General features: G+C 42.0%; 1 protein-coding gene across 1 annotated transcript; it reads left to right on the top strand.

Moving 5' to 3' along the window:
• Positions 1-4,182: 4,182 nt before the first annotated feature.
• On the top strand, positions 4,183-25,089 carry SH2D1B (SH2 domain containing 1B). The gene is made up of 4 exons (XM_028104686.2): positions 4,183-4,468; positions 17,696-17,759; positions 19,301-19,466; positions 21,591-25,089. Exons 1-4 carry the CDS (start codon positions 4,305-4,307, stop codon positions 21,626-21,628), a joined length of 432 nt encoding a protein of 143 aa, XP_027960487.1. The 5' UTR covers positions 4,183-4,304; the 3' UTR covers positions 21,629-25,089.
• The last annotated feature ends 1,415 nt before the right edge of the window (positions 25,090-26,504 follow it).

Raw genomic sequence — 26,504 nt, 5'->3', positions numbered from 1 at the left:
AACAGAGCCATTAATATAATGAACCTCACCATCACCCAGCTATGGATATTTACTCATATAAGCACAATGCTATTACTATGCCTAACAAAATCAATATTTTCTTGGTGTCATCTACTATCCTGTCAATATTTAAATTTCCCCAATGGCAGGAAACCTTTTTGTATTTGTTTTTTTCAAACCAGGATCTAAACAAGAAACTCATGTTACATTGGTTTTATGCCTCATAAATCTCTTTTCACATAGAGCCGTCTCCCTCCTCCCACTCTCTGACTCAGTTTTCATGACATCGACCTATGAAGAAACCATGTTTGCTGTACTTACTGAATGTCCCACATACTGGATTTTGTCTGTCTGCTTCCTCATTATGATCTCATAAATAGAATTTCGTTAAAAAGCCTTGATTTATTTCAAGGTCAACATGTGTTGAAAGTACACTTCATAGTGAGGCTGTGTGTTTCCTGCTGCTTCAAGTTCATGATCAGTCAATGTCTAGTTGTCCCACTCTTAGTTATGCTGATTGATCAGTGGGTTCAGGTAGTAACAGCTTAATTTCTTCCTTGTAAGAGTCATTATCAAACATTTGCCTAAAATTTTCACCCATTGACTACTTTTGCCTGAATTATTTCATTAGGTACAACAAAATGGAAGTGAGATGATTCTATGGGGGAGGGGGAGCCAGTCCCTCTGTACCTTTCCTCGGTATTGCCAGATTCTCCTCCACTGGAGGTGTACCATCTTGCATTCCAACCAACAATGTACAAGATAATATTATTATATTTCACTCCAGTATGACCAACCCAGTATGTTTTCAAAGTTCTGATCTTCACTGATATGATAGGTGAGAAATGTTATCTCAGGGTGGATTTAATTGGCATTTCTCCTATGATGAGTGAGGATGAGGGGACTGGGTTTTGAAAACGAAAAAAAAAAAAAAACGGCAAGAAGGCCCCAGTGATGATAAAGATTTTGAGCATGCACCAACTTATTTCCTCACTTTGGTCAAAAAATATCCTCACACCAAGCTTGGTTCCCAGTTTCCTCTTTTACCAGTAAAAATTCTTTCCTCCCCTGTCGTAATTCCTAGGAAATTCAATAGCACATGGCCCTAGGCCACACAAGATAAATTAGGATTTGAAAGCATAGCTCTCTGGTAACAAGTTTCTTGATAAATGTCACTCCATTACCCCAACAGCAGAGCAGTGGGATTTCCAAAGAACAAAAATCTGCTACCAGGAAGTTCAATGTAAAACAGATTCCCATAAGTAGGTGGACAGCTTAGGCAAAGCAGCAAGACTGAATAATCTTCTCCTTAAGCATTAAGAGGAGTAAGGATGAATCATGAGCACATAGTTCTTATTTTTATAAATACATACTTGAGATATGTAGCAAGTCCTATAGATATTTGAATAATGCAGCTGCATACAGAGAGAAATTCACATATAGTTTACACCAATTGCCATTGTACAGTGGTGATTGTGGGAGTTAAGTAAATGTGATCCAATTGGATTACAGATGTGTTCACATGGCTTATTCTGTCTGAAATTAATTAACAATATGTAGATAGTTTGATTGCTCAAAAAGGCCTTGGAGCACAAGAAAAAGTGTTCAACATCACTCAGCATCGGGGAAATACAAATCAAAACCACAATGGGATACCACCTCACACCAGTCAGAATGGCCAAAATTAACAAGTCAGGAAATGACAGATGTTGGTGAGGATGTGGAGAAAGCAGAACCCTCCTACACTGTTGGTGGGAACACAAGCTGGTGCAACCACTCTGGAAAACAGTATGGAGGTTTCTCAAAAAGTTGAAAATAGAGCTACCCTATGACCCAGCAATTGCACTACTGGGTATTTACTCCAAAGATACAAATGTAGTGATCTGAAGGGGCACCTGCACTCCAGTGTTTATAGCAACAATGTCCACAATAGCCAAACTGTGGAAAGAGCCTAGATGTCCATCAACAGATGAATGGATAAAGAAGATGTGGTATATATATATATATATATATATATATATATATATATATATATACACAATGGAATGTTACGCAGCCATCAAAAAAATCTTGCCATTTGCAATGACATGGATGGAACTAGAGGGTATTATGCTAAGCAAAATAAGTCAAATCAGGGAAAGACAATTATCATATGATCTCACTGATATGCGGAATTTAAGAAATCAGGCAGAGGATCATAGGGGAAGAGAGGAAAAAATGAAACAAGATGAAACCAGAGAGGGAGACAAAAGAGACTTTTTTTTTTTAAAGGTTAACTTTTTTTTTTTAAGATTTTACTTATTTGTCATAGAGAGAGAGAGAGAGAGAGAGAGCACAAGCAGGGGGAACAGCAGGCAGAAGGAGAAGCAGGCTGCCTGCCGGGCAAGGAGTCCAACGTGGGACTCGATCTCAGGACCCTGGGATCATGACCTGAGCCAAAAGCAGATGCTTAACCGACTGAGCCACCCAGGCATCCCATCAGAGACTCTTAATCTTAGGAAACAAACTAAGCGTTGCTGGGGGGGAGGGGTGGAGGGATAGGGTGGCTGGGTGATGGACATTAGGGAGGATATGTGTTGTGGTGAGCACTGGTTGTTGTGTAAGACTGATGAATCACAGACCTGTACCCCCGAAACAAATAATACATTATATGTTAATTTAAAAAAAAAAAAGGCCTTGGAGGAAACAGGGAGTTGGTGTTCAAAGGGTACAAACTTACAGTTGTAAGATGAATAAGTTCTGGGAAATCTAATGTACAGCATGGTGATTATAGTTAATAATACTGTATTACATACTTGAAAGTTGCTAAGAGAGTGGATCTTAAATGTTCTCATCACAAAAAAGAAATGGTAATTAGGAGACAAGATGGAGGTGTTAGCTCATGGTATGGTGGTAATCATTTTGCAATGTATAAATATATCCAATCAACACATGTACACCCTAAACGTACACAATGTTATCTGTCAATTATGTCTCAATAAAGCTAAGAGGGAGGAGGCCTTAGAAATTACTCTTAGGAATGGGGCGCTTGGGTGGCACAGTTGGTTAAGCATCTGACTCTTGGTTCAGCTCAGGTCATGATCTCAGGGTCATGAGATGGAGCCCCACGTTGGCTCCTCATTCAGCACGGAGTCTGCTTGAGATTCTCTCTCCCTCTCCCTTTGCCCCTCTCGCTCATGCTCTCTCTCTCTCTAAAATAAATAAATAAATCTTAAAGAGAAATTACTCTTAAGGCAAACTCTGACCCTCAGGTGACAGAAGCCCCCTTTCCCAAGAATATCAGCTGGTAGATATCTATCTTGGTAGAAAAGGCTCAGGAAGGAAGGAAGGAAGGAAGAAAGAAGGAAAGAAAAAAAGAAAGGGGGTGAAAGGATTTTTTCATCAATACCAGCTTGTCTAAAGAGGGCTCAGCATCTCTGGCGGGATAGACTCTTCTTGGTCTTTCTTCATGGGGACACATCACTGCTGTCCTCCAAAATGGGAACTTCAGAGGACCCGAGGATATTCAAACCAAAGCTACTGTATTCTTTTCTTCCACCTAGAGATACATCCCTGAACTAATTTTGCATGCTCAGATATCCCTCCCACCTGCACCGGCTCCTTCCCCAAAAAGCATAATGCTGAAAGATGTTAACAGCAGGCTTTGTTCATCAGTGGCTAGGAGCCTCAACCAGGGACAGGCTGTCCACCCCCCCAACACCCCTTGTGTTCAAATGCTTTCTATTCCCATTTTGGGGAAGAGAACATCTTCCATTTTTCATGCCATTTGACCCGTGGAAGTCCTACCTTTTCAATTGTTCCATTACACTGGGACACACCTGGATTCATTCAGCATCTGCGCACTGTTTGGGTACCTGTTATGAACTTAGCATAGCATAATCAGAGGTAGCTTCAGCAGGCCGTGGGCATCCATCACAGCAAAAGGCAGTGGTGTGCTCTTGAAAGGAACACCAATAGCCAGAGAAGGTGAAAAATGGAGGATTTAGGGTGATATACAGGGCTGCAAGCCAGGTCCGGGGAGCCCAGCGTCAGCCCTGCAGCCCCAGGCATGAGCTTCACTGAGGTTACTGTGTGCTCACACTGCTCTCACATACTTCTGTGAATCATACTAGGGCATTTACAGGCTGCCATGTGTGGTCACTTCATCACCCCACCCTTCTCATTTCCTGAATCTTGCAAGGCTGCCTGAATCCCGCAGAACGGCCTCAGTCTCACTCCCACCAGTTGGTGGAAGAGGAACTCCCACAGGCTCCCGTTGGCCCCTTCCTCCAGTCCCCTCCTCGGAGCCGGCCCTGGACTTGGAAATGGATTACAGAACTCCCAGCATGCTCCCCGTGGATCTGCCCTATTACCACGGCCCTCTGTCCAAGAGAGACTGTGAGACCCTGCTGCTGGAGGACGGGATAGATGGCAACTTCCTGATAAGGGACAGCGAGTCCATGCCTGGAGTTCTGTGCCTCTGTGTCTCGTGAGTAGTCTCACCTGCCATACATCCGGACACTTACCCTGAGTGTGGTCCTGATAGCGCAATGCAAAAGAAGTATTTCACTCTGGCCTTGCAGCCCCAATGAGCCGAATGAGATACAGCGAGGCAGGGCTTGACGGATGTGCAAGGAGTGGGTCTGTCCCAGCACCACCTGCTCGCCCCAGCAGGACCCTCTGCAGAAGCAGGCGGGGGTGGGGGTGGGTGACAGCAAAGGGAAGGGCTGCAGGAAGCATGGAGGTGCCTGGGAGAAAGGCCCTTTCCTGGACAGGTTGGCTTAGTTGCTATGGAAGAGGCTAGATGTCCTTCATGAAATTGTAATCCGAGAGACTAAGTGTTCACATATATTCCGCCGGACTACTTAAAGTATGATTTCAAATTCTTTTAGGTTCGTAAAGAGCTTCAACATGCATCATTTCCTTTCATCCTCTTTAGAGCCTATCAAGGCCGGCATAAGCATTTTCTAGATGAAGAAACAGAGACCCGGATTTCTCGAATGCCTTGCTTGTGTTAAAATGCATCTGGCATTTCCAGAGAGTTCAGTATGAAGTTCTAGCAGCAACTCTGCTGAAGGAGCTTGTTTAGACCCGGTTAGAAAACAATCCCGGGGGGTGCCTGGGGGGCTCAGTCGGTTAAGCGTCTGCCTTCAGCTCAGGTCATGATCCCGGGGTCCTGGGATCCACCAGCATCCGGCGTCCAGCTCCCTGCTCAGCGAAGAGTCTGCTTCTCCCTCTCCCTCTGCTCCTTCCCCCACTCATGCGCCCCCCCTCAAATAAATAAATAAATAAAATCTTAAAAAAAAAAGAAGGAAAACAATCCTGAACAGGTATCAGTGAGAACCCACTATCTTTAAATGCTCTGTTTGGAGAGATCACTGAAGTTTTTCTTCTACCTGCTAGAGGAATTAAAACCCAAGTGTTTATGGATATGCTTCAGTGCTTCCGAGAGTGAGGACAAAAAGGACCGTCGTGACTAACAGAGCAGGCAGAGATCTCTTTGCTTCGTTGTATGATACCAGGGATGCAGGTAAAAGAAAGATAGCCTGAAAGGGTTAGCAGTTGGAACTTTCACGTTACCAGTGATGACGGGGCGGGGGGTGGGCAGGTCATATAATTTTAGCCGTTGGTAATTCTTCTTTTGAGAGTTGCACAGTCACATTCTTTACCCATTTTAGCTTGAGTTGTTTGTCTTCTGTTCCCTTCCCCCCCCCCCCAGTTTCTATGTATGAAGGTAAAACATTTCTTTTTCCAAAAAGGACACATGCCCAAAAGAAAACTATAGAACAATTTCAATTTCAATTAATATCCATTTTCAAGAAACTCCTAACAAAACAGAAGCCAGTAACATTAAAGGAGAAAATATACCATTCTCAAGTTCGGTCCATTCCAAGAAGTCAAGGATGGTTCCAAGTTGGGTAAATTAGTAGTTTAATTACATATTAGTAGGTCAAAGTTGACGAACTGTGTAACTCGCTCAAATTTGCTTAAAGGGTGTTAGATAAAATTCAACGTCCATCCCTCAATTAAATACACACACATACACACACATGCATGCCCTTACACACTCTTAGCCATACAAAGCTAGATAGATACTTTCTTAACCAAAGGCCAGGTGGAGCATAGGAGAATCGCTGCTAAAATCATGAATGAGCCAATGATGCCCATTACCAGCACTACTAGGGAGCATTTTCCAGGAGATATGAGCAAGTGTAATTAGCCAAAGGAAATAAAGGTAAAAATTGAAAAGGAAGATGTAAAATTATTATTATTTGCAGCTGACATGATTTTATGTCTGTGAAATCTAAAATTTAATTGAAAAAAACCTAAAAAGTAAATTTAAGAAAATTCGATTAACAGTATCTACTTATAAAACTGAAATTAAAATCAATAGCTTTTTCATTAAAAAAAAAACAGTAACCAGTAAGAAAATATAATAAAACAGGTCATTTACATTAGCAAAAAAATAATAATACTCAGAAATAAATGTGATATGAAAGGTGTAAGGTTTGTATGAAGAAAACTTTAGTACCTACTGGGGAACTCACTAGAAGAGGTACATGAAATTAGAGACTCAATTTGGAAGCATATCGGTTTACCACAATTAATCTATAAATTTGGTATGTTTCCAGTAAAAAAAATAACAGAATTTTTTAAGTTTTCTTCAAGGATCATAAAGTTTATTCAGGTGGGACGGGGAGCACAAGGAACCTGCTAGAATAGCCAAAAATATTTTTTATTTAAAAAAAGGGGACTAAGGGCGCCTAGCTGGCTCAATCGGTAGAGCGTGTGACTCTTGATCTGGGCCCTTGTAGGTTGGAGCCCCATAAGACGTGGGGAAATTACTTAAAAATAAAATCTTAGGGACACCCGGGTGGGTCAGTCGGTTAAGCATCTGCCTTCAGCTCAGGTCATGATCGCCAGGTCCTGGGATCGAGCCCTGCATCGGGGGTCCCTGCCCAGCGGGGTAGTCTGCCTCTCCCTCTCCCTCTGCTCTTCCCCTTGCTTGTGTTCTGTCTCTCTTTGTCAAATAAATAAATAAAATCTTAAAAGAAAACTTAAAAAAAAAAGAGTTTGGTGCTGACAGATCAATGGAATACAATACAGAGTCTGGTAGAAATAAGGCGAAATACCTTGGAATTTAGCATATGATTAAAATCATATTTCACATCAATGATAATGAACAACCATGAATGGTGTTGGGGTGCTTGACTGATCCTTCTGAAAAAAATACACCTGAATTCCTTTCTTCTTGAAGTAAAAGTAATTCAAAGTGGTTCTAATGCATAAGTTATTTTTTTTAAACATGAAACCACATGTACTAAGAAGAAATGATGAACTTTTAAAATATACACCTGGGGATGAGAAGGGCCTTTCTAAGCAGGATGTAAAGCCCAGAAGCCAAAAAAGAAAAGTCTGATGAATCTGACCACTACTAAAAAAAAAAACTGCTGGTAAAAACAACTTAAAAGACTATCAGCAAACTGACAGGATGAGTGAACCTCATAAACAGATAGGTGATTTTAAAAATCAATACAAAACTAGGTAAAGGGAAAGAGAAGGAGATTCTTGGAAACAGAAATGTGAAAAAGAAAGAAGGAAAAATGCTAGATCTCACTCATAACTAAAGAAATAGAAACTGGAAGAATAACGAGATACCATTTTTACCTGTTCAATAGGCAAGAATTAAAACTATGAAAATACTCAGACGAAGTTAGGGTGCCAGGAAGCAGACACCCTCATACAGGTGAACACAGTCTCTTCACATGGTAATGTGGCCCAAACATAAAATGCATGGATGTAAACTTTGACCCCAAATTCACTTATTAGTGAATAAATAAACCTACCTTGGCTGGCTAAGTTGGTAGAGTGTGTGACTCTTGACCTTGGGGTTGTGAGTTCGAGCCCCCATTGGGTATAGAGATTAGTGGGTTTTTTTTTTTAAGATTTTATTTATTTATTTGACACAGAGAGAGAGAGAGCACAAGCAGGGGAAGTGGCAGAGGGAGAGGGTAGAAGCAGACTCCGTGCTGAGCAGGGAGCCCAACATGGGACTTTGGGATCATGACCTGAGCCGAAGGCAGACACTTAACCGACTGAACCATCCAGGCGCCCCAAGTGTAGAGATTACTTTAAAAAGATCTTTTTTTAAAACACCTATCTTATATGACCTAATAATAGCCTACCTTATCTTACTTATGACAGCATGAGCATGTGCAAATTGATCAATAAGAATGGGTAAATCCATATATCGTATGAAAAAACCTCCAATATCTATGGTAAGGAAAAGGCAAGATGCAAAGCATGATCCCATTTGTTTAAAAAAAAAAGTATGCCTGGGTCTTTGTATATTCCTATACAGTTCTAGGAGGTATATAAGTAAGAACCTTGTAATAGCTGGGAAATTGAGAAAGAGTGACTTGGGGAAATTTATTCATTTGATAACTTTGCACTGTTTAAATGTTTTATATGTGCATGTATGACTTTTGTAATGAAAAAAAGTGTATAAAAAAGTAGTGAATCCCTGCTGTCTATTCAAACACTGTGCTAGGCCCAGGGGGCTTCCAATAGGGAACCTGCAATTTTTTTTTCAAGGAGACCCAAAGCATATAAATAAATTAGAAAAAGGTGAAGTATAAATTTAAGAAGAGACAATTTTATGCAAACGGAAGGGCCAAAAATATGAGCGGGAAAGTCTTCTTAGAGGAGATGGTATTTGAGCTGGGACCTGGAAGAGAGGTAAGATTTGATTACACGGAAATGGAAATGAATAATAGAACCTTTATGTATTCATTCAACACTGGGAGGTATGTTAGGGAGGGAAGGGGGCAGGAACAGAGGTCTAGAGGCAGGATGTTTTAAAGCACACATGAATCATACAGGGTTCCTGAAAGGTAGCTTGGAAATTAGCTTTTGAAAAAGTAGGTTTGGGATAATATTATGGGGTCTGAGAAGAATGAGTCCATAGCAGGGAGATGTAGATGGTTTCCAAGCAGGCAAGTGACAAGACTGGAACCCTCCACACTCCCAACTGGAGTTTTAGGAACTCCAATCTGATATATGGGGGATGCACCAAAGCTGTCGGATGATGGCGATTGAGACCATTGTGTCTCCAGATGGGAGATGGTGAGAGCGACGGGGGAGCAAGTAGTGTGAACGGGAAAAGAAGGTGCAAGGGATGTCATAGAGACAGGAGACCTTGATCCAGACCTCAGTGTAGGTAGTCTCTACTGGGATTCTCTTTAAAAATCAACATTTATTTTCAACTGTTTTGTGGAGTATCAACCCAGCTTGTGCGTTCTTCTAAAGTGAAAGTCACTAAGGAACGTGAAACATAATAATAAAATCCAATGAAGAGGGAAGAATGCATATTTGTGGGGCAACTGCCCATAATCAGGCCTCACCCTCTTCCCTGCCCACATCCCTGAAAGGCAGACACATTTCAGGTACCCTCAGGCTTAAGGCTCAGGTCAAATGGCCCCCATGGAAATGGGCGTTATCATGATCCTTGTGAAATTTTATTATCACACAGATCAGTACAGACCATTCAATTCTAGTTGTTCAACGAGTATTGAAAATCTCTTATATGCCAGGCACTATGCTGGGCACTCAATTGGTGCCTTCAACACAGCTCAAAGCCTAGTGGGGAAAATAAAGAAATAAATGGGGAAAAGAAAAAAGTACCTTGGAGTGTGTGCTGATGAGTACACTCACATTGGGGCGTATGGGAACTGAGAGTAGGGAGGGACCCATTCATCGAGGTGTGGAGAGCCTCGGAGGAACTGGGACTTGGAGGATGAATAGTAGAACCTTTACGTATTCATTCAACAAGCATATACTGAGCACCTCTTATGTTCCAGATGCGGTTCTAGGCATGAGTGAAATAGTGATGAATACTACAGGCATCGGTCTTGCCCTCACGAACGTACATTCCAGCAAGAGGAGACAATACGATGAAAACCAAGCAGGGTCAGAGTACAGGCAGGGATAGAGAGGCTACTTCAAGATGGGCAGGGAAGGGTTCCTCTGAGGAGATCACACAAAGCAATTCGTGCTTTGATACACAACCTTGTATGAACAAAGCCACAATGATGTACAACACCAGAATTTGCATGTTTTCCTGCATCTACGCATTCAGAGCCACCGTGAAGGGGCTTTCTCTGAGGCAAACATTGTGGTCGGCATGTCACATTCCTTATCTCATCTACCCTTTGCGAAGCCGTTTCTAGGAGGTGACGTTATCCCTAATTTGTGGGTAAAGAAACGGGAACTTCTCATTACGTAACTTGTCCAAGCCTGACTTGTCAACATGTCCTTATGGCCCCTCTTACCCATGTCCGAGTGCCACTAAAATATGTTCAAGGTAGTGACCTTGGAACAGTGGAATGAAGTGCCCAAGCAGGGGACTCGAGGGCTTGGCAGCAGACCCCGATCTGTGGGGTCCCGCCCTTCTGCTTTCGAAACACCCAACCTGGATGGCCCCTTCCTCTTTGCTGCCTTAGAATGGCAACATCCCAACTTCTGTGTTTTCACAGACCTAAACAAAAACATTATGGGGAAGTTTAGAAATAAAGAAAGTCACGTGGTGAGTTGGCCCAGCGTCAGACAGTATTGAGCAGAAATGTCCGTGGTAAGTGTGGACGGGAAATGTGACTTGATCGCAGAGCCTGATAGAAAACGCCAAAGCGCCAAACCACTCTCTCTGCAGTGTGACTTTGTGTGGGAAGCCGAAACTGGGTCTGCCTTTAGAATCAGTAGAGTCAAAATGGAGTAGAGGTGGGGAGATTCAAGGGCCACAGCTGTAGGCCTGAGGGCACAGGAGGGATTCTCTGTAGCCAGCAGAAGGCCACAGGTGAGAAGAATCTGGGCCCTCACTGACGAGGACACAGCAATAGGAAGGAGGAGTGGGAGACACCTGGGGGGGGAGGGGGAGATGGTTCTCTCAGATTCTGAGACCTTTGGAAAGACTCTAGAGCTCGCAGAGAAAAAGATATTTCAAGCATCTTTATCATTTTAGAAAAATCCATTGTAGAGAAAGGTCTACAAAAGAGAGCAGAAATGTTCTCAATTTCACCACATGGAGATTACCATTTCTAGTATTTCAGTACACATGCCTCCAGACTGCTCTATACCCGTGCTTGTCTAAGGAAATATAAATGGGTACACAAATGGCTCATTACACGTGATGGTTTGCCAACTGTTTTTTGTCAATGCATTGTTGGTATCTTGCCACATCAAAGAAAGCCAATACACATCATCTTGTCATGATCGCTTACTCTTTTATTGATTGGCTCTATCATAATTGGTACATAATCATGCATTTCGGTTATTTCCACTTTGGTCCAATGGACCCAGTGTAACTTGAGACGATTAACATTTTTGTGCCTACATCTTTGAAAGTTTGCCCAACTCTCTCCCTAGGATAAAATCCTAGAATTTTTAACATTTTAACACACACTGACAATTTGGTGCCACAAAAGGTTGTACCAAGGCACAGTCCAATCAAGACAAGTGAGAGGTCAAAAGTCTTAAAACACTCTTTATTGACGTGTGTTTCACACTTGTGTCAAGGCCTGGAGAAATGCAGAATACCTAGTTGACATAGAGCAGTCAATTCCACTTCCTTCAACTGACCTTTTAAAGTTTCGTTTAAAATAAAACTACAAACTCGAACGTGAAGAAGTTTCCCTGCCACACTGGTCACGGTGTGAGACCGACTGCTCATTGTGGACTTGTCGTGAAGAGAGGACACAGAGACCCACGCACAGCACCTCACACGATGGCCATTTATAAGGCTAAACCCCATTGGAAAGAGTGAAACAATTCAGATAGGCCGAAACTCAGATAACCTGCATTTTGATCTTTTCTTTCTTTTTTAAAAGATTTTATTTATTTATTTGAAAGAGAGAGTGAACAAGCAGGGGGGAGGGGCAGAGTGAGAGGGAGAAGCAGGCTCACCGCTGAGCAGGGAGCCCAATGCAGGACTTGATTCCAGGGCCCTGGGACCGTGACCTGAGCTGAAGGCAGATGCTTAACTGACTGAGCCACCCAGGCGCCCCTATTCTGATCTTTTCCAACTGAAAATTTTCATCTCAACTGAAAGGTAATGCCAAAGATTTAAAAATGGTCTTTATAAGCCAGCCCTGTGTATTTCTCACATCTTCAGTGGGGTCGAAGACTTCCACGGGATAGCCAAGAAAGTAGGCATTTCAATACACTGAAGTATTATAAACCTTCGAAGTGATTGAGTGCCTGTCTGGATCTCCTTCCTTGTTGTCATGTCCAGAGTGGTCCTCCACTGTGGGTCACTCTCATGCTGGAGGTCAAGCCACCACATATTGACTAAGGACCTAGCAGCAAATATAGGAAATATTTTTCTTCTCTCTAATGCCAAGACTAACCCTGAAAAGAGTAAGAATCATATATGTAAAATGAACTTAAATTTGGTTTCTATATTAGAGCAAATATAAATTCTATTCATATACCTTTTTATGTCCTGATCTTTATAGCTTTATTGAGGTATCATTGATATAAAATAAAAAGTGTACAATTGGGTGAATTTTGACATTCGCATGCACTCATGCCACCATCACCACAGCCCAAATAATGAACACTTCCATCACCTCCCAAACTCCCCTTGTGCCCGTTTGTGATCTCCCCTCCCCACACCTCCCACCCAGGCCCCAGTACACCATCGCCTGCTTTCTGGCACTATAGATGTCTATGTATTTCCCAGAATTGAATGTAAATCAAATCAGAAAGTAGTAGCCCTTTTTGTCTGACTTCTTTCGTCCAGAATAATTACACTGAGATTCATCCGTATAGTTCCGTGCACCAGAGTTCAGTCCTTTCATTGCTGAGCAGTATTCCGTTCCAGGGAGACATTACAATCTGTTTACTCAGCCAGATCGATTATAGTTGAAATTGGCATGAATATCTGCGACCAGTCTTGTGGGCAAATGATTTCAATTCATTCATATGCGGAGTTTAGGAAACAAAACAAGGGAAAAAAGAGACAAACCAAGAAACGGGCTCTTAACTCTAGAGAATACACTGCTGGTCACCAGAGGGGAAGTGGGGGGCGATGGGGAGAACAGGTGATGGGGATTAAGGAGGGCTCTTGTGACGAGCACCAGGTGATGCACGGGAGTGCTGGAGCACTATATGGTGCACCTGAACCTAATACAACACTGTATGTCAACTACACTGGAATTAAAACTGAGCCCTTTCAACCGTTTGTTTTTGTGTTCGGATAAAGACCATTTCAGAGCGGTCAGTGAGCATGTAGAATCTTAGAAACGTAACCACTGACATTAGTAACGGCTTAAGTGGCAAATTCTACGTTCAGTAAAGAAATCAATCAACTCCTATAAAGATCCAAAAGGTTCAAAACAGATTTTTTAATTTTTTTTAAAGATTCTATTTGTTTATTTGAGAGAGAGAGAGCACATGAGAGGGGGGAGGGTCAGAGGGAGAAGCAGACTCCCCCCTGAGCAGGGAGCCCGATGCGGGACTCAATGCTGGGACTCCAGGATCATGACCTGAGCCGAAGGCAGTCGCCTAACCAACTGAGCCACCCAGGCGCCCAAAACAGATTTTTTTAAAGTTGCAGAACAAGGGATGAGATTGTTTGAAGGCGAACAAATCGAAGACAACTATTCAGAATTAACTTAAATTTTATGTCCTTAGCATTCCCCAACCGTGTCAACAGATAACGCTTTTCCAGTGGATGGAAACGTTTGCATAAAAAATCCTCAGAACTCAGTGATGACCCTACTGATTCACCTTCCCTCCCTGCCTTCTTCCCTCCCCCTCCCTTCATCTCTACCTCTCTCCCTCCCTTTTTTCACGCCGAAAATGTACTAAAAAGACCTATTTTACTTTAAATTTTTCATTATTAACGAAAATTTAATAAGATTTGGAGCATTTGGGTTTTGAATACTGTATGTCAGTTAATTAATTTTATTTATTATTTATTTATTTGAGGGAAAGAGAGGGAGGGGGAGGGGCAGCGGGAGAGGAAGAGAGAATAGAATCTTAAGCAGACTCTGTGCTGGGCTCAGAGCCTGACGTGGGGCTCTAATCCCAGGACTCTGAGATCACTACCTGAGCCGAAACCGAGAGTCGGATGCTGAACTGACTGAGCCACCCAGGTGCCCCAATTAATCTAATCTGATGATAGTGTATATTAGAAAATATGTATTTCTCTTATGTATTTTCCTTAATTTATACTTTTACTTAATATTTTATAATATAGTGATGATTTTTTAGATTGTAAGTGTGTTTAAATGTATCAAATATTTAGTTTCTGTGATCTTTGCTTTTTTAATAAATAATATAATATTGGCATTGTCAGTTTTGTGCCAGTATTGCCAATCTTAAAAAGTGCACATTTGGGTTTACAGATTGTATGCATTTCAGTGTTAGTGAGCTTTGCCAAATTGTTCTCCAAGACATTAGTATCTAATTACATCCCCACTAGTTGTAGGTAGAACTTCCTATAGCTTTACATCCTGGCCAATATTTTCCATAAGTAAACTCTCATGTCTTTGCCAATCTGGTATGAAATGACATTTAATTGTGGTTTAATTTGTATTTCCCTGATTGACAGTGAAGTAAAACATCTCTTCAAATGCTTAGTGGACATTTCATTAGCCTTTTTTTAATGGTACATTAGTGTTCTTGTCATACAGTAATGCTACGGTGATCTTCTCCCCGTCTGTGGACTTTCTCACTCTGTTAATAATGTATTTTGACAATTGGAAGTTTTAATTTTAATATAGTGAGTTTATTAATCTTTTCTTAGGGCTTGTACTTTTTGTGATGTAAGAGCTCCTTCCTTAACTCAAGGTCATGAAGTTGTTCACTTAGACTTACTTTTCCCTAAGCTCACTGTTTTGTTGATTCACGGTCAGGTCTTCAATTAGAATGTGAAGTAGGGATCCGATTTTATATATTTCCACATTAAGACATTACCATTATTATTTAACAAATAGTCCATCCCTCCTCACTGATCTGCTGTGCTAGCTCTGTCATATACCAAGTTTTCAGACACGTATGGGTCTGTTTCTAGGCTCTCTATTTTATCACATTAATATCTTTTCTACCCTAGAACCGGTTCTCACTGTCTTATTTATAGCTTTATAAGAAGATTTGAGACCTGTTAATACAGAAACACCCCCCGCCATCTGCCACACACACACCCCAATCTTATTTTTCTTATTCGAAATTGACCAGATTTAGGGGTGCTTGGGCTGGCTCAATTGGAAGAACATGCAACTCTTGATCTCGGGGTTATGAGTTTGAGTCCTGTGTTGGGTGTAGAGGTTACTTACAAGTAAAACTTAAAAAAAAAAAATTGAGCATATTTTTGTGCAGAGGAGGGACATGACCTGATTCACATTTTTGGGGGCACACAACTTAAAGCCATTTATTAAATATTAGAAGAAATGAGAATCAGTGACAAAATACATTAGGCTGAAATCAAAAGCGTATTGATTGCAAGTAGATTACAAATATTTATGCTATTTATCTGTAGGGGAAATCTTTTGAACAAGTGGGAAAAGTTAATAAACCTCTCTAAGTCAAAAAAATATCTGTTTCTCATTTTTAAATAAGGGCCACCCTGGCTGTCGTGTAAAGAATAATAATCTATGACCGCAGAGAGAGAGAGAGAGGAAAAAATTGCTAGAACTATGTCCTTGAATAGATGACAATGGGTGGCCCCCAGTGGAAGAGGGATTTGTCCCAGAGAGTGGCGTGCAAAGTTGGTGCATGGTTACAAAGCTGAGGATGGGAGCCCACAGGCGAAGAGCTGTGGCAGCTCAGAGCCTGGGAATTCTCTTCTGACTGCTTGATTCTCTGTGAAGTTATCAGTGAGGTGAAGTGTTTGGGGCGTCTGAAGAAAGGCGACAGTGTACAATCACTATTGAGGGAACGGGGAAGTCACTGATTGCCTGGAGCACCAAGAGCCCACTGGAGCTCTGTGGTCATCAGTTGGAAGTGAGACCAGTTGGCACCCCAAGGGAACGAAGACAGGTGAATGGGAACAGTGGAAAGTGGTAAGGCCAGAGCACTGGAGGCTCTGTGGTCAAGGGACTGATGGGGTCAGCGAATAGAGGAAAGGATCTGGGAGTGGGATGTGTGAAATTCATAGCATGAAAGGGTTGCAGTTACGGGCAACCACAAGTTCAAAGTTATAAGCCTAAATCTCTCATTCTCAAATAAATAAATGAAATCTTTTTTAAAAAAAGAAAAAGATCATATTTGAGCAATGTCTGTCTTTAGAACTTGAAGTATACGGCTTTTAGACTAGTTAACATAGAAGCTCCATTTGTTTTAATCTTTCATACTCCTCTGGTGGAGATTTTCTTCGCTGATAATACAACATAACTAAAAATGAAGTCATTTAAGAATTTAACATATGATCGTTGGGTTTCAAAGAACTATATGATCAGACAAATGCAATGCATGGACCTCGTTTGGATCCCGATTTGAATGATACCTCTGTGAAAGAAATTTTTTTATAAAGATTTTATTTATTTATTTGACAGAGAGAGAGCACAAGCAGGGGGAGTGGGAGAGGGAGAAGCGGGCTTCCTGCTGAGCAGAGAGCCCTATGCGGGGCTTGATCCCAGGACCCTGGGATCATGACCTGAGCAGAAGGCAGAGGCTTAACGACAGAGCCACCAAGGCGCCCCTGAAAAGAAATATTTGAGACCTCTTCCCAGATATGGGATACTTTGTCACATGTGGACAAAAACTCATGTGAAATATTTTGTTGCTTGCGATGTGATTTGGGGACACCCACTGGCTCATTCTGGCCTCAGGAACCCCCACAAAAAGGATTGGGATTTGAAGTCAATTGCCAAAGCCTCCTGACAATCAGTGATCAAATCTTCTGTACCTTAAAGGTCTAAGTTGCTTTCCAAATTCCCGGTTCAGTCAAATGATTCTTTGGCATAGGTGCAAGCCCCAGGGTGGGAGGGATCATTAGGTAATCTGAGCCTCATGTCAATGTCTTTCATTCTCTCTTTTTTTACACTTTAATATTTCTGGGGAATCAGAACATGTTAAACAGTTGATAGAGACATTTAATGTATGCATTTTCCTCCTGGGGAAGCTATTGTTAAATTGATGCCTTACAATTAATGGCATCTTGGAATTGGAGAGATACAGTAACGTATTAATGTTATGTCTTGCTTTGGAAATTGCTAGAGTGGGTCTATTATCTAGATTCTGGTTAGATTACTTAGCCAGTGGAGCCAGTTCCAATGAAGAACAAGAGCACAATACATCATTTCCTTGGGCGAAATTCCCAACGTTCTCTTCTTTCATTAACACTAACTATCTCTAATTAAGTTCAATGACACATCATTTAGTAAACAATACAGGAATGGCTCAATGGTGCTTTTTTATGTTATATCAACTTAGAACTAAGTGAAAAAACTAGAGAGAAGTGCCAAGACCATGGAAATAGTAAATTCTCTCTCCTTATCCTCTTTGCTACAAGCCCAGACTTCCAGCATCATAAGTGTTCCGGTTTCCAAGCCTTTGTCTCTTGCAAATTCCCACAGATGAGAATGCCTGAAAATGATCAGTTTCTTTTGGGGACCCAAGATTGCCAAAGGCATTGTGCAGAAAATAGAGTGGTGGGTAGAAGAGACCTGGTTTTGCATATGAGAACATTACAATTCACACAGTCATCTTTCCACAGGTTTAAAAATTTCGTCTACACATACCGAATCTTCAAAGAGAGACACGGGTTTTACAATATACAGGTAAGAACGTACAAGAACTCCTGTAACAAAAGACTGGGGGAGAAGAACCTGAGATCATCTCTTGAAGCTGAGATGTGGCCGCAGAGAGGCATTTTAAAAAGGGAAGCAACATGCAGAGTTAGAGTCAGATCCATAGTAAACCGTGTCTTTCTCTGAGGGAAATAGGGAGAGTTTTTGAATATTCAAGGCTGTTATTCAGACGTGGAGACCCTGGTTCCCCCAATGGTCAAATGCACCAGGCTGGACTCCAGGCGAGGTCACCATCCAATTAGAAGACACACAGTGACCAGGGCGGGATGGAACGGGAAGGTGGGGAGCAGTCCGAACGCATGGGAAGACAAGTGAGCTCCACGATTGTATGAAAATATAAAGGGAAGCATCAGTCAGTGGGCAGTCTTAAGGGTTTCTTTAATTTTTCTGGTTTACTGAGCATTAAGCAGAAAACGCTTCTTGTTTTGAAATAATTTCTCTGGCTTAGGAAGTAGAGTATAATATTAACTGAATCTTTACTAGCAAAGAATCCTGAAATAATCTTTTTGAAACACTTGCAGACAAGGTTAAGCAGATTTTTCACTGCCAGATTTCTCAGAATCTTCAATATGCTAATGTTCATTGTGAATATCTAAAAGAAATTAGAACATACCGTGATCCCCAAGCACACACACACATACACACACATCACACACATATGTGTTTAAGTATACCTCTGTGTGTGTGTGTGTGTGTGTGTGTGTAATTTTTCTTTTCTTGTAAAGGACATTACAAAGGACAAACTGACAAAATTTGAATAAGCTCTGTAGATTAGTAAGTAGTACTACATCAAGATTAATTTCCTCATTTTAATCACTGCAGTGTGGATCTATAATGTTCTTGCTTTTTGGGAAATATTGATGTATTATTTACGGTTAAAGAGCTCTCATGTCCACACTTAATCTCAAAATATTTTTTAAAAAGAATATGTATGTGTATCCCTATAATCGTACATGTATATATATGTACATTTAGAAAAAGAAAATGAAAAGCAAATATGTACAATATAAATGTTAACATTTGGGGTGTGAGAGGTGCCTGGGTGGCTCAGTTGGTTAAGCGTCTGCCTTCGGCTCAGGTTATGATCTCAGGGTCCTGGGACTGAGCCCTGTGTTGGGCTTCTCCCTCTCCCTCTGCAGGCCGCTTCCCCTGCTTGGGCTCTCTCTCTCTCTCTCTCTCTCTCTCTCTGCCAAATAAATAAATAAAATTTTAAAAAAAGAATAAAAAAACATTTGGGTTATGGGTGAAGGATATATATAAAAATTTTTAAAGTATTTTTTCAACTTTTCTTCAAGTCTGAAATTATTTCAACATAAAATATTTTCTAAAAAGCAACTTATATGAACTCTTTCCTTTGTCATGCATGCTTTGGGAGATTGTGATAATTCCTTAATACAGGGGAAGCGACACGCAGAGGGAGAGACAGCCTTGCTCTGAGGGCTCAAACCACTGCTTTGAGGTGTCACATTGCACATACAGTGGATGGTGATGAGTACCTTGTATTTTGGCAGACTGTAGAAGGTGCTCCCAAACAGATCTTCTCAAACCTAAAGGAATTGATCTCCACATTTGAGAAACCAAATCAAGGGCTGGTGGTTCACCTTGTACATCCGATAAAGCAAGCCAGCTTCTGCCCGAGATGGAGACGATCACAGATAAAGCTGGATGGTGTTTATGGTAAAAACTCTTACGTGGGGGTCAGAAAGGAACCTTAGTCCCATTTCTTCCACTGGCCGACTTTGTAGAATTTATACAGATACACACCCTGTTCTGTCGTGTTATCTCTAAAAGACTTCGCCTACAAAAAAGCAACATCAGTCTTGTTGGGAAGCAGTGTCTTTGAGCCCTGGAAGGTGGCCAACGCACGGAGCGCTCTGCCTGGCTAGTAAGGAGAGCAGGAGTGGTCCCTGGGGCATTCTGGGAGAGCTGACCTCACACTCATCCTGTGACCTTGTGCGAACCACAGGTTTGGGAATAGACGGACAAGCAGGCAAAATTTTCAAATGAGAAAATTGCTTCGATGCCTTCCCCAAGGCCCATACTGGTACATTTTGCTCAATATTTGCTGAACATTCATTTATTTAGTGTTAGGGGACAAATTATTCCAGATATATCCTGAACAGAATTAAGCCATGGTGGAAAATGAGAGATGGCCAGTGCCAAATTTGAGTGCAGAGAATCCACGCTGACGCCTTCTCAAATCGTATCACTAGCAGCCACAATTGCTTACCCACTCCCCTTGAAATCTGCCCTCAGAAAATCATCCCTCTAGTATTTGTCAGTTACAACATAGTTTGAATTGAACACGGATTTCCTGAGACATTTACGGTTTACTCCTGTTTTCCCATGGTGGCACGTAGGGTCACATTCCCAAGCAGAGGGATTTCAGTTATCAGTGGCCGGGTGGAGGGCACTGGGGGGAGACACGCTAGCTAGGGAGAAGGGCAGAGGGCAGAGGGCAGAGTTCCAGGGAGGCTGCAATCACCCCACATTCTACTGTCTACTTAAGTCACCCTCCGGGCCGCCAGGGCAAGCTTCTCACCTCCCAGCAAAACTAAGCATGGGTTTTTTTTTTTTTAATTTTTTTATTGTTATGTTAATCACCATATATTACATCATTAGTTTTTGATGCAGTGTTCCATGATTCATTGTTTGTTCATAACACCCAGTGCTCCATGCAGAACGTGCCCTCCTCAATACCCATCACCAGGCTAACCCATCCCCCTACCCCCCTCCCCTCTAGAACCCTCAGTTTGTTTTTCAGAGTCCATCATCTCTCATGGTTCGTCTCCCCCTCTGACATACTCCCCTTTTCTTCCTCTCCTGTTATCTTCTTCTTTTTCTTTTTTCTTAAAATATGTTGCGTTATTTGTTTAAGCATGGGTTTTTAATGATGAGAATAACAACCCCTCCCCTGCCCCCTGCCCCCTGCCCCCTGCCCCCTGCCAAGGTCTGTGCACCCATGTACACACAAAGTCACTTCCTATAGATTTAGCTAAAGGTGTAATCCCATGGCCACATTCCACCGAAACTTACAGGAACAAAAGCACAAAAAGGGGCAGAGCTAGAAACCCAGGAACATTGTGCACTGCAGTCCTTAGGAAAACCCAGATGAGTTGCAAAGGGTGGTGGGGGCGGTGGCCATTATCTGTCCAGCAATGATAAAATAATCACAAATGCCAAGGGGAGGGTCCTTTCAAGATCTTTCCCAAGAACTGGGCGGGAGTCTTACCACCCCAGTTGCCCATGCTTGATTAGCCCTGGTAGGTAACCCCAAGTCTTCAGCTGCCAAAGGGGACACATCTTCTCCTCAGCTCACTGGCTTCCTCCCCTTCAGATGGGGCGCCTGGGTGGCTCAGTTGGTTAAGTGACTGCCTTCGGCTCAGGTCATGATCCTGGAGTCCCCAGATCGAGTCCCACATTGGGCTCCCTGCTCAGCAGGGAGTCTGCTTCTCCCTCTGACCCTCTTCCCTCTCATGCTCTCTGTCTCTCATTCTCTCTCTCTCAAATAAATAAATACAATCTTAAAAAAAAAAAGAATAAGCCTCAGATGTTCTCACTCTGAGGGAGACACAGGTTTTCTGCTGGAGCGGGAAACTCGGATGCCTAAACTTATAAAGAGACCCCCTATTTTGCCTGGGGAGCTCCCTGTGATACACCCGCCCCTGAAGATGTCACTATGATGTAGCATTGAGGTCCTCCTTGCCTGGGGAAGGGGTCCTCTTTCCCTTGAGTGAGGTTGGTCCGTGTGACTCCCGGATGTTGAGCCTCATGGCTAGTCTTCTGCTTTTTTCCCCCCAGAGAACAGTAACAGCGACTATGTGGAGGTCTTGCCTTGAAGACAAGGAGACTGAACAAAGCGATTAGAGAAGAGATGGGGTGGCAGCTCTCACTGGCAACACTGCTTCTCCTGCAGGTGTGGTTCTGGAAGACTGAGCTCTAGGGGACAATTCCGACTCTCCTGGTCTGGGTGACTGAAGACATTCTGTCCACCAGCCTCAGAGAAATTGTTCCCCAAATCCCTGCCTCCCATGCATACACCATGAACAGCTTTGAAACTCCTTTGCCCCCTCTCACTCTTCTTGCTTGGAATAGGACAGCCTGAACCTATTCTCCATGGTTGACGCCCTCCTGCAGACCAGCGATCGGAGGCACAGCTTCATACAGAAGAGAGCACACTTGGCCATGAGTTAGGAGCCCGAGTTCCCGTCCTGTGGCTATGTGACTTTGGAGAAACCTCTTGCCCTGTATGGGGTCTCCACTTCTTCATCTGGAAAACAAACACATGTTCCTGCCTCTCTGCTGAGCCGGGATGTGTCGGGTGGAGTGGAGGAGTCCTGGGGTCATGGGGATGTACATGGGAGTGGCAAGAGATCTGAGTCCTAGCCTCCCAAACAGCCAACATGGTCTCTGCACCTGCCTGTCCTGGTCTTGGTCATGGCAGGGCCCTGACCTCCCACCTGTCCTTCTCCCCAGCATTCTAGCTCTTCTCCTTCTTACTAATCTTGATTTTCCTGCCAGACACATCCACGGAGACACTTGCTCACTGGTTTTGCCCAATTTCATATATGCACCAACCACTTCAGCAGCATGGATATAGTTCTGTACCGCAGTGATATCTGTGGGCATCTTAAAGATATTCTCCTTTGTGTGGTTCCTTTTCCCATCTAGATATTAAGTGCCACCGAAGCATGGTTGGGTTCCCTCATATCCCCCGGTGTGGAAACGTGTGCTGCACAGAGCTGTGCCCATTCACAGGATTTTGACTGGAAACACATTCCCGAAGGATTTGTTGAATTTGTTCTAAGTCCTTTGCATTTTTCTGCTAGTTAAACATTTTAATTAAGACCTGATTAGTGTGGAATGTACCAAATTCTATGCCCATTCTTTTACCTATCTTCAAACCATAGTGATTCATTTTACCCTCCTGGACTTATCTTCCAAAGTTATTAAAGAGAGGAACTCTAGATTTCCAGACAACATGAACAGACGTTGTGGTTGGAGTCCCACAGTGTGAGCCATTTTGAGTTCTTGGGTCACTACTACCAAGTCGGTAAGAAGTGAAATGCAGCCACCAGATTCAGAGAGCTGAGGGAGCTAAAGCCTTCTGGTTGGTTCAGTAAGGGAGACCGGAAGCAAGCCTGCTCCCTGGGGTTGGGTCCCCGGTCTTTGCTTCTATACCCATGGTACAAAGAAGCATGGTCCAGTTTCCAGAGTCCACAGCAACCTTTGGTACAGGAAATATATTCAGTGCCAGTGAAAATATATTTATTTCTTGGACAGATGACTGGATAAATCAATATATAAAATGTAGTCTCTCATTCCAGATAGCAGAGATTTATTTGAGCTTTAGACATTTCAAAATCCAGTAGAACAAGACTATGAGTTCAAGACCTTTCAATCGTAACTCTGATAAAAGTGACTTCCTTTTTCTGAGCACCCATGCATAGCCCCTTACACGATGCTTGGTCCCCAGTGGGATTTCAGCAACACTTCTCAAAACGAGCAAGCCACATTTAATAGCTGATGTTGATGTCATGCTATGAATCACTGAAGTTTTTTAGAAGACTCTGAACAGGTCATGGGAAGAACAGCTAAAAGATCTGGGCATGTGGGACTGGAAGAGGGAAGATGTAACAAACTACAACAGCAGGTGTATCAAGTATCTGGGGTGCTCTTCTGTGATGGAGGGAGGGTACAATGCCAGACCGCAGAACTCACACCAGTGGCTGGGTGTTTATAGGAAGTTTTAGCCATACATCAGGAAGAACTCTGAACCCACGAGAGCGATCTTTACACGAACAGCTTGCCCTGTGTTGTAGTTTAAGTGGAGGGTGATATGGGAGAGATGCAGAAATCAGACTGCCTGCCTGCTAAGGTACCTTCCAATTTAGGGACCATTGGATCCTACCGCCATCTTTTCACAATTCCAGTGGGAATCTCTCCCACTCTCTTTCTTTTGGACTTAAGTATGGAGAGTTGAGATTATTCCTTAGTTCTTAACTCATTATCACCATCAATCCATACAAGACCTTCTTCGGTTTTATTTCATCTTTATTCCCCTTGTCCCTAATTCTCATTCCAATGTTCACATCCTCCCCCATAGGAAGCAGCTCAATAGTATTTGGTATATGCCCTTGACATGTATGCACCCTTGTAGAATGTACAGCATTGGTTGTGAATATATTATCTTTTATATTTACGTACACAATATTCTATTCTTCCAATTATGTTATTACTTTTTTCGCTCAATACCCAGTTTGGTTCTAATCTATATTGTTGAATGTAATTCAGTATCTTAATGATGCACAGTATTCCGTAGTGTCCTTCCACCACAGTTTGCTTATCCTTTCCTAAAGAGATAGACATCTAGGTTGGTTCCAGAAACAACACTACGAAGGGCAAATTTGAATGAATCTCTCTATGGAAATGTAAGACAATTTCTCTGAGCCATAGGGTCATAAAGTATGTTCATGTTTAATGATGACAGTCAAACCCATCAAGTGCTTTTTGACTCTTGTTTAATAAGCCCTTCCCCACTCCAAGATCATGAAAAAAAGTCTCCTACATTTTCTCTTCCTGGTTTTTGTACATTTACTCCCTGCAGTTAAGGTTCCAGTGACGGCAAGGATTTTTGCATTTTTCACGGACACATTCCCAGTATCTGGAAAAGCTTCACACATAGTTGCTGTTCAATAAATATTTCTTGAATGAAGGATGAATCCAGGGTTAACCTTCGTATATGATAAGAGGTATTTCCAACTTTGTATTTCTCCATATATATTAAAGTCCCTGCTTTCCCACTTCACCCTGCTTCATAAATCATCTCCCCCTCCGGTTTACGGTTCCTCCTTTATATCACAACGGTTCTAATCCTCTGGCTTTGCAGCATCTTACTGTCTTGGAGGACAGGTAACCTCTATTATTTTTCAAACCAACTGAGTTATTTGTGGACATTGGTTCCTCCATATACATTTTAGTATAAATACATTACATTGCTCCAAACATTTTGATGGGATTTTGAGTGAATTTGCAATTAGGGAAAACAGACATTCTTGTGATGTTCTCCCGTGCATAACAATGCTACATCAGGGGGCACCTGGGTGGCTCAGTCATTAAGCATCTGCCTTCGGCTCAGGTCATTGATCCCAGGGTCCTGGGATGGAGGCCCGCATGTCATCAGGCTCCCTGCTCCGCGGGAGGCCTGCTTCTCCCTCTCCCACTCCCCCTGCTTGTGTTCCCTCTCTCTCTGCCTCTTCCTCTGTCAAATAAATTAAATAAAATCTTTAAAAAAATGCTACATCAGTTTATTCAGGTCATCTTTTTTGTTCTTTAATGGAGTCACAAATTTTTACCATGGAAGTCTGGTATATTCTCTTGGATTAATTCCTATTTTTAGTTGTTATAAATTCTGTTTTATATTTTATTACATTTCTAGCATTCTCTGGCAGTGGCAAAATTCTTCCTTTCTCATTAGATCTACTGGTTTACCTATTGATCCTATTGTAAATGGAACTGTAAATTCTATGTAAATGATTTGTCAGCTGTAAATAATACCACTTTGTTCTTTTTCAACACTTATGCATCTATTTACCATGTTTACTTGATTGCTAGGACCTCTAGTATACATTAAACAGTAGTGATAAAAGTGAGCATTCTTGTATGGGTCCCAGTATTGCATGGAATGTATAGAAACCTTCTCCATTGCAGCACCATGTTTGTCGTAGCCTTTAAGATAACTATTTTAGTTGTTTTTTTTTTTTTAAGATTTTACCTATTTATTTGACAGAGAGAGACACAGTGAGAGCAGGATCATAAGCAGGGGGAGAGGACGAGGGAGAAAGAGGCTTCCCGCGGAGCAGGGAGCCCAATGTAGGGCTCGATCCCAGGACCCTGGGATCATGACCTGAGCCAAAGGCAGACGCTTAACGACTTAGCCACCCAGGTGCCCCAGCTATTTAAGTTTTTATCAGAAATGTTTTGGGACACCTGGCTGATTTAGTCAGAACAGCCTGTGACTCATGATCTTGGGGCCATGAGTTTGAGCCCCACATTGGGTGTAGAGATTATGTAAATAAACTTAAATGGAATCTTAAAATGCCTTGAAATTTATTAAGTGGTTTGTTTCTGCATCTACTGAAATAGTCACATTCCTTTTATCTTCATTCCATTATAGAGGTGAATTAGATTAATAAAATTGCTGATATTATACCACCCTTCCATTGCTTCACTTGATCATGCTGTATTATTTTCAATAAACTGATGGATTTAGTAAGTTAACACTTCATTTAAGACTTTTGCGTTAAAACTCATAAGCCAAACAGAACTGTAATTTACTGAATCATGGGTATACTAATCATATGAAGTAAATGAAGCAGGCTTTCCTTTTTCTCTTTTCTGCTACAACTCTGTGAGGTAAGGATGATCTGATGCTTCAAAATTTATTAGTACTCTTATACAAAAGTGAGTTTGAAGCTCTGGTGAAGAGGGGAGGGAATCTTTCATTACTATTTAAGTATCTTCAATGCTTAGTGGTTTACTCAATTATTTTTGCCAGTGTTGACATTCTTTGTTCTCCCAGGAATTTATCAATTTTATATAAACTTTTGCAATTATTGACATATAGTTCATAATATTATTTTTAAAAATCTGTTGTGACTGTAGTCATACCTCCTTCTTCACTCTTCTGCCTTCTTTTTTAAGATCAATTTTATC

Source organism: Eumetopias jubatus, unplaced genomic scaffold (assembly GCF_037043125.1).
Source record: "Eumetopias jubatus isolate StellerSeaLion01/CBP00866 unplaced genomic scaffold, mEumJub1_p1.0 scaffold_12, whole genome shotgun sequence".
Lineage (NCBI taxonomy): Eukaryota > Metazoa > Chordata > Mammalia > Carnivora > Otariidae > Eumetopias > Eumetopias jubatus.
The sequence above is the reverse complement of the archived record's forward strand: the minus strand, read 5'-3'. Positions and strand labels throughout refer to the sequence as shown.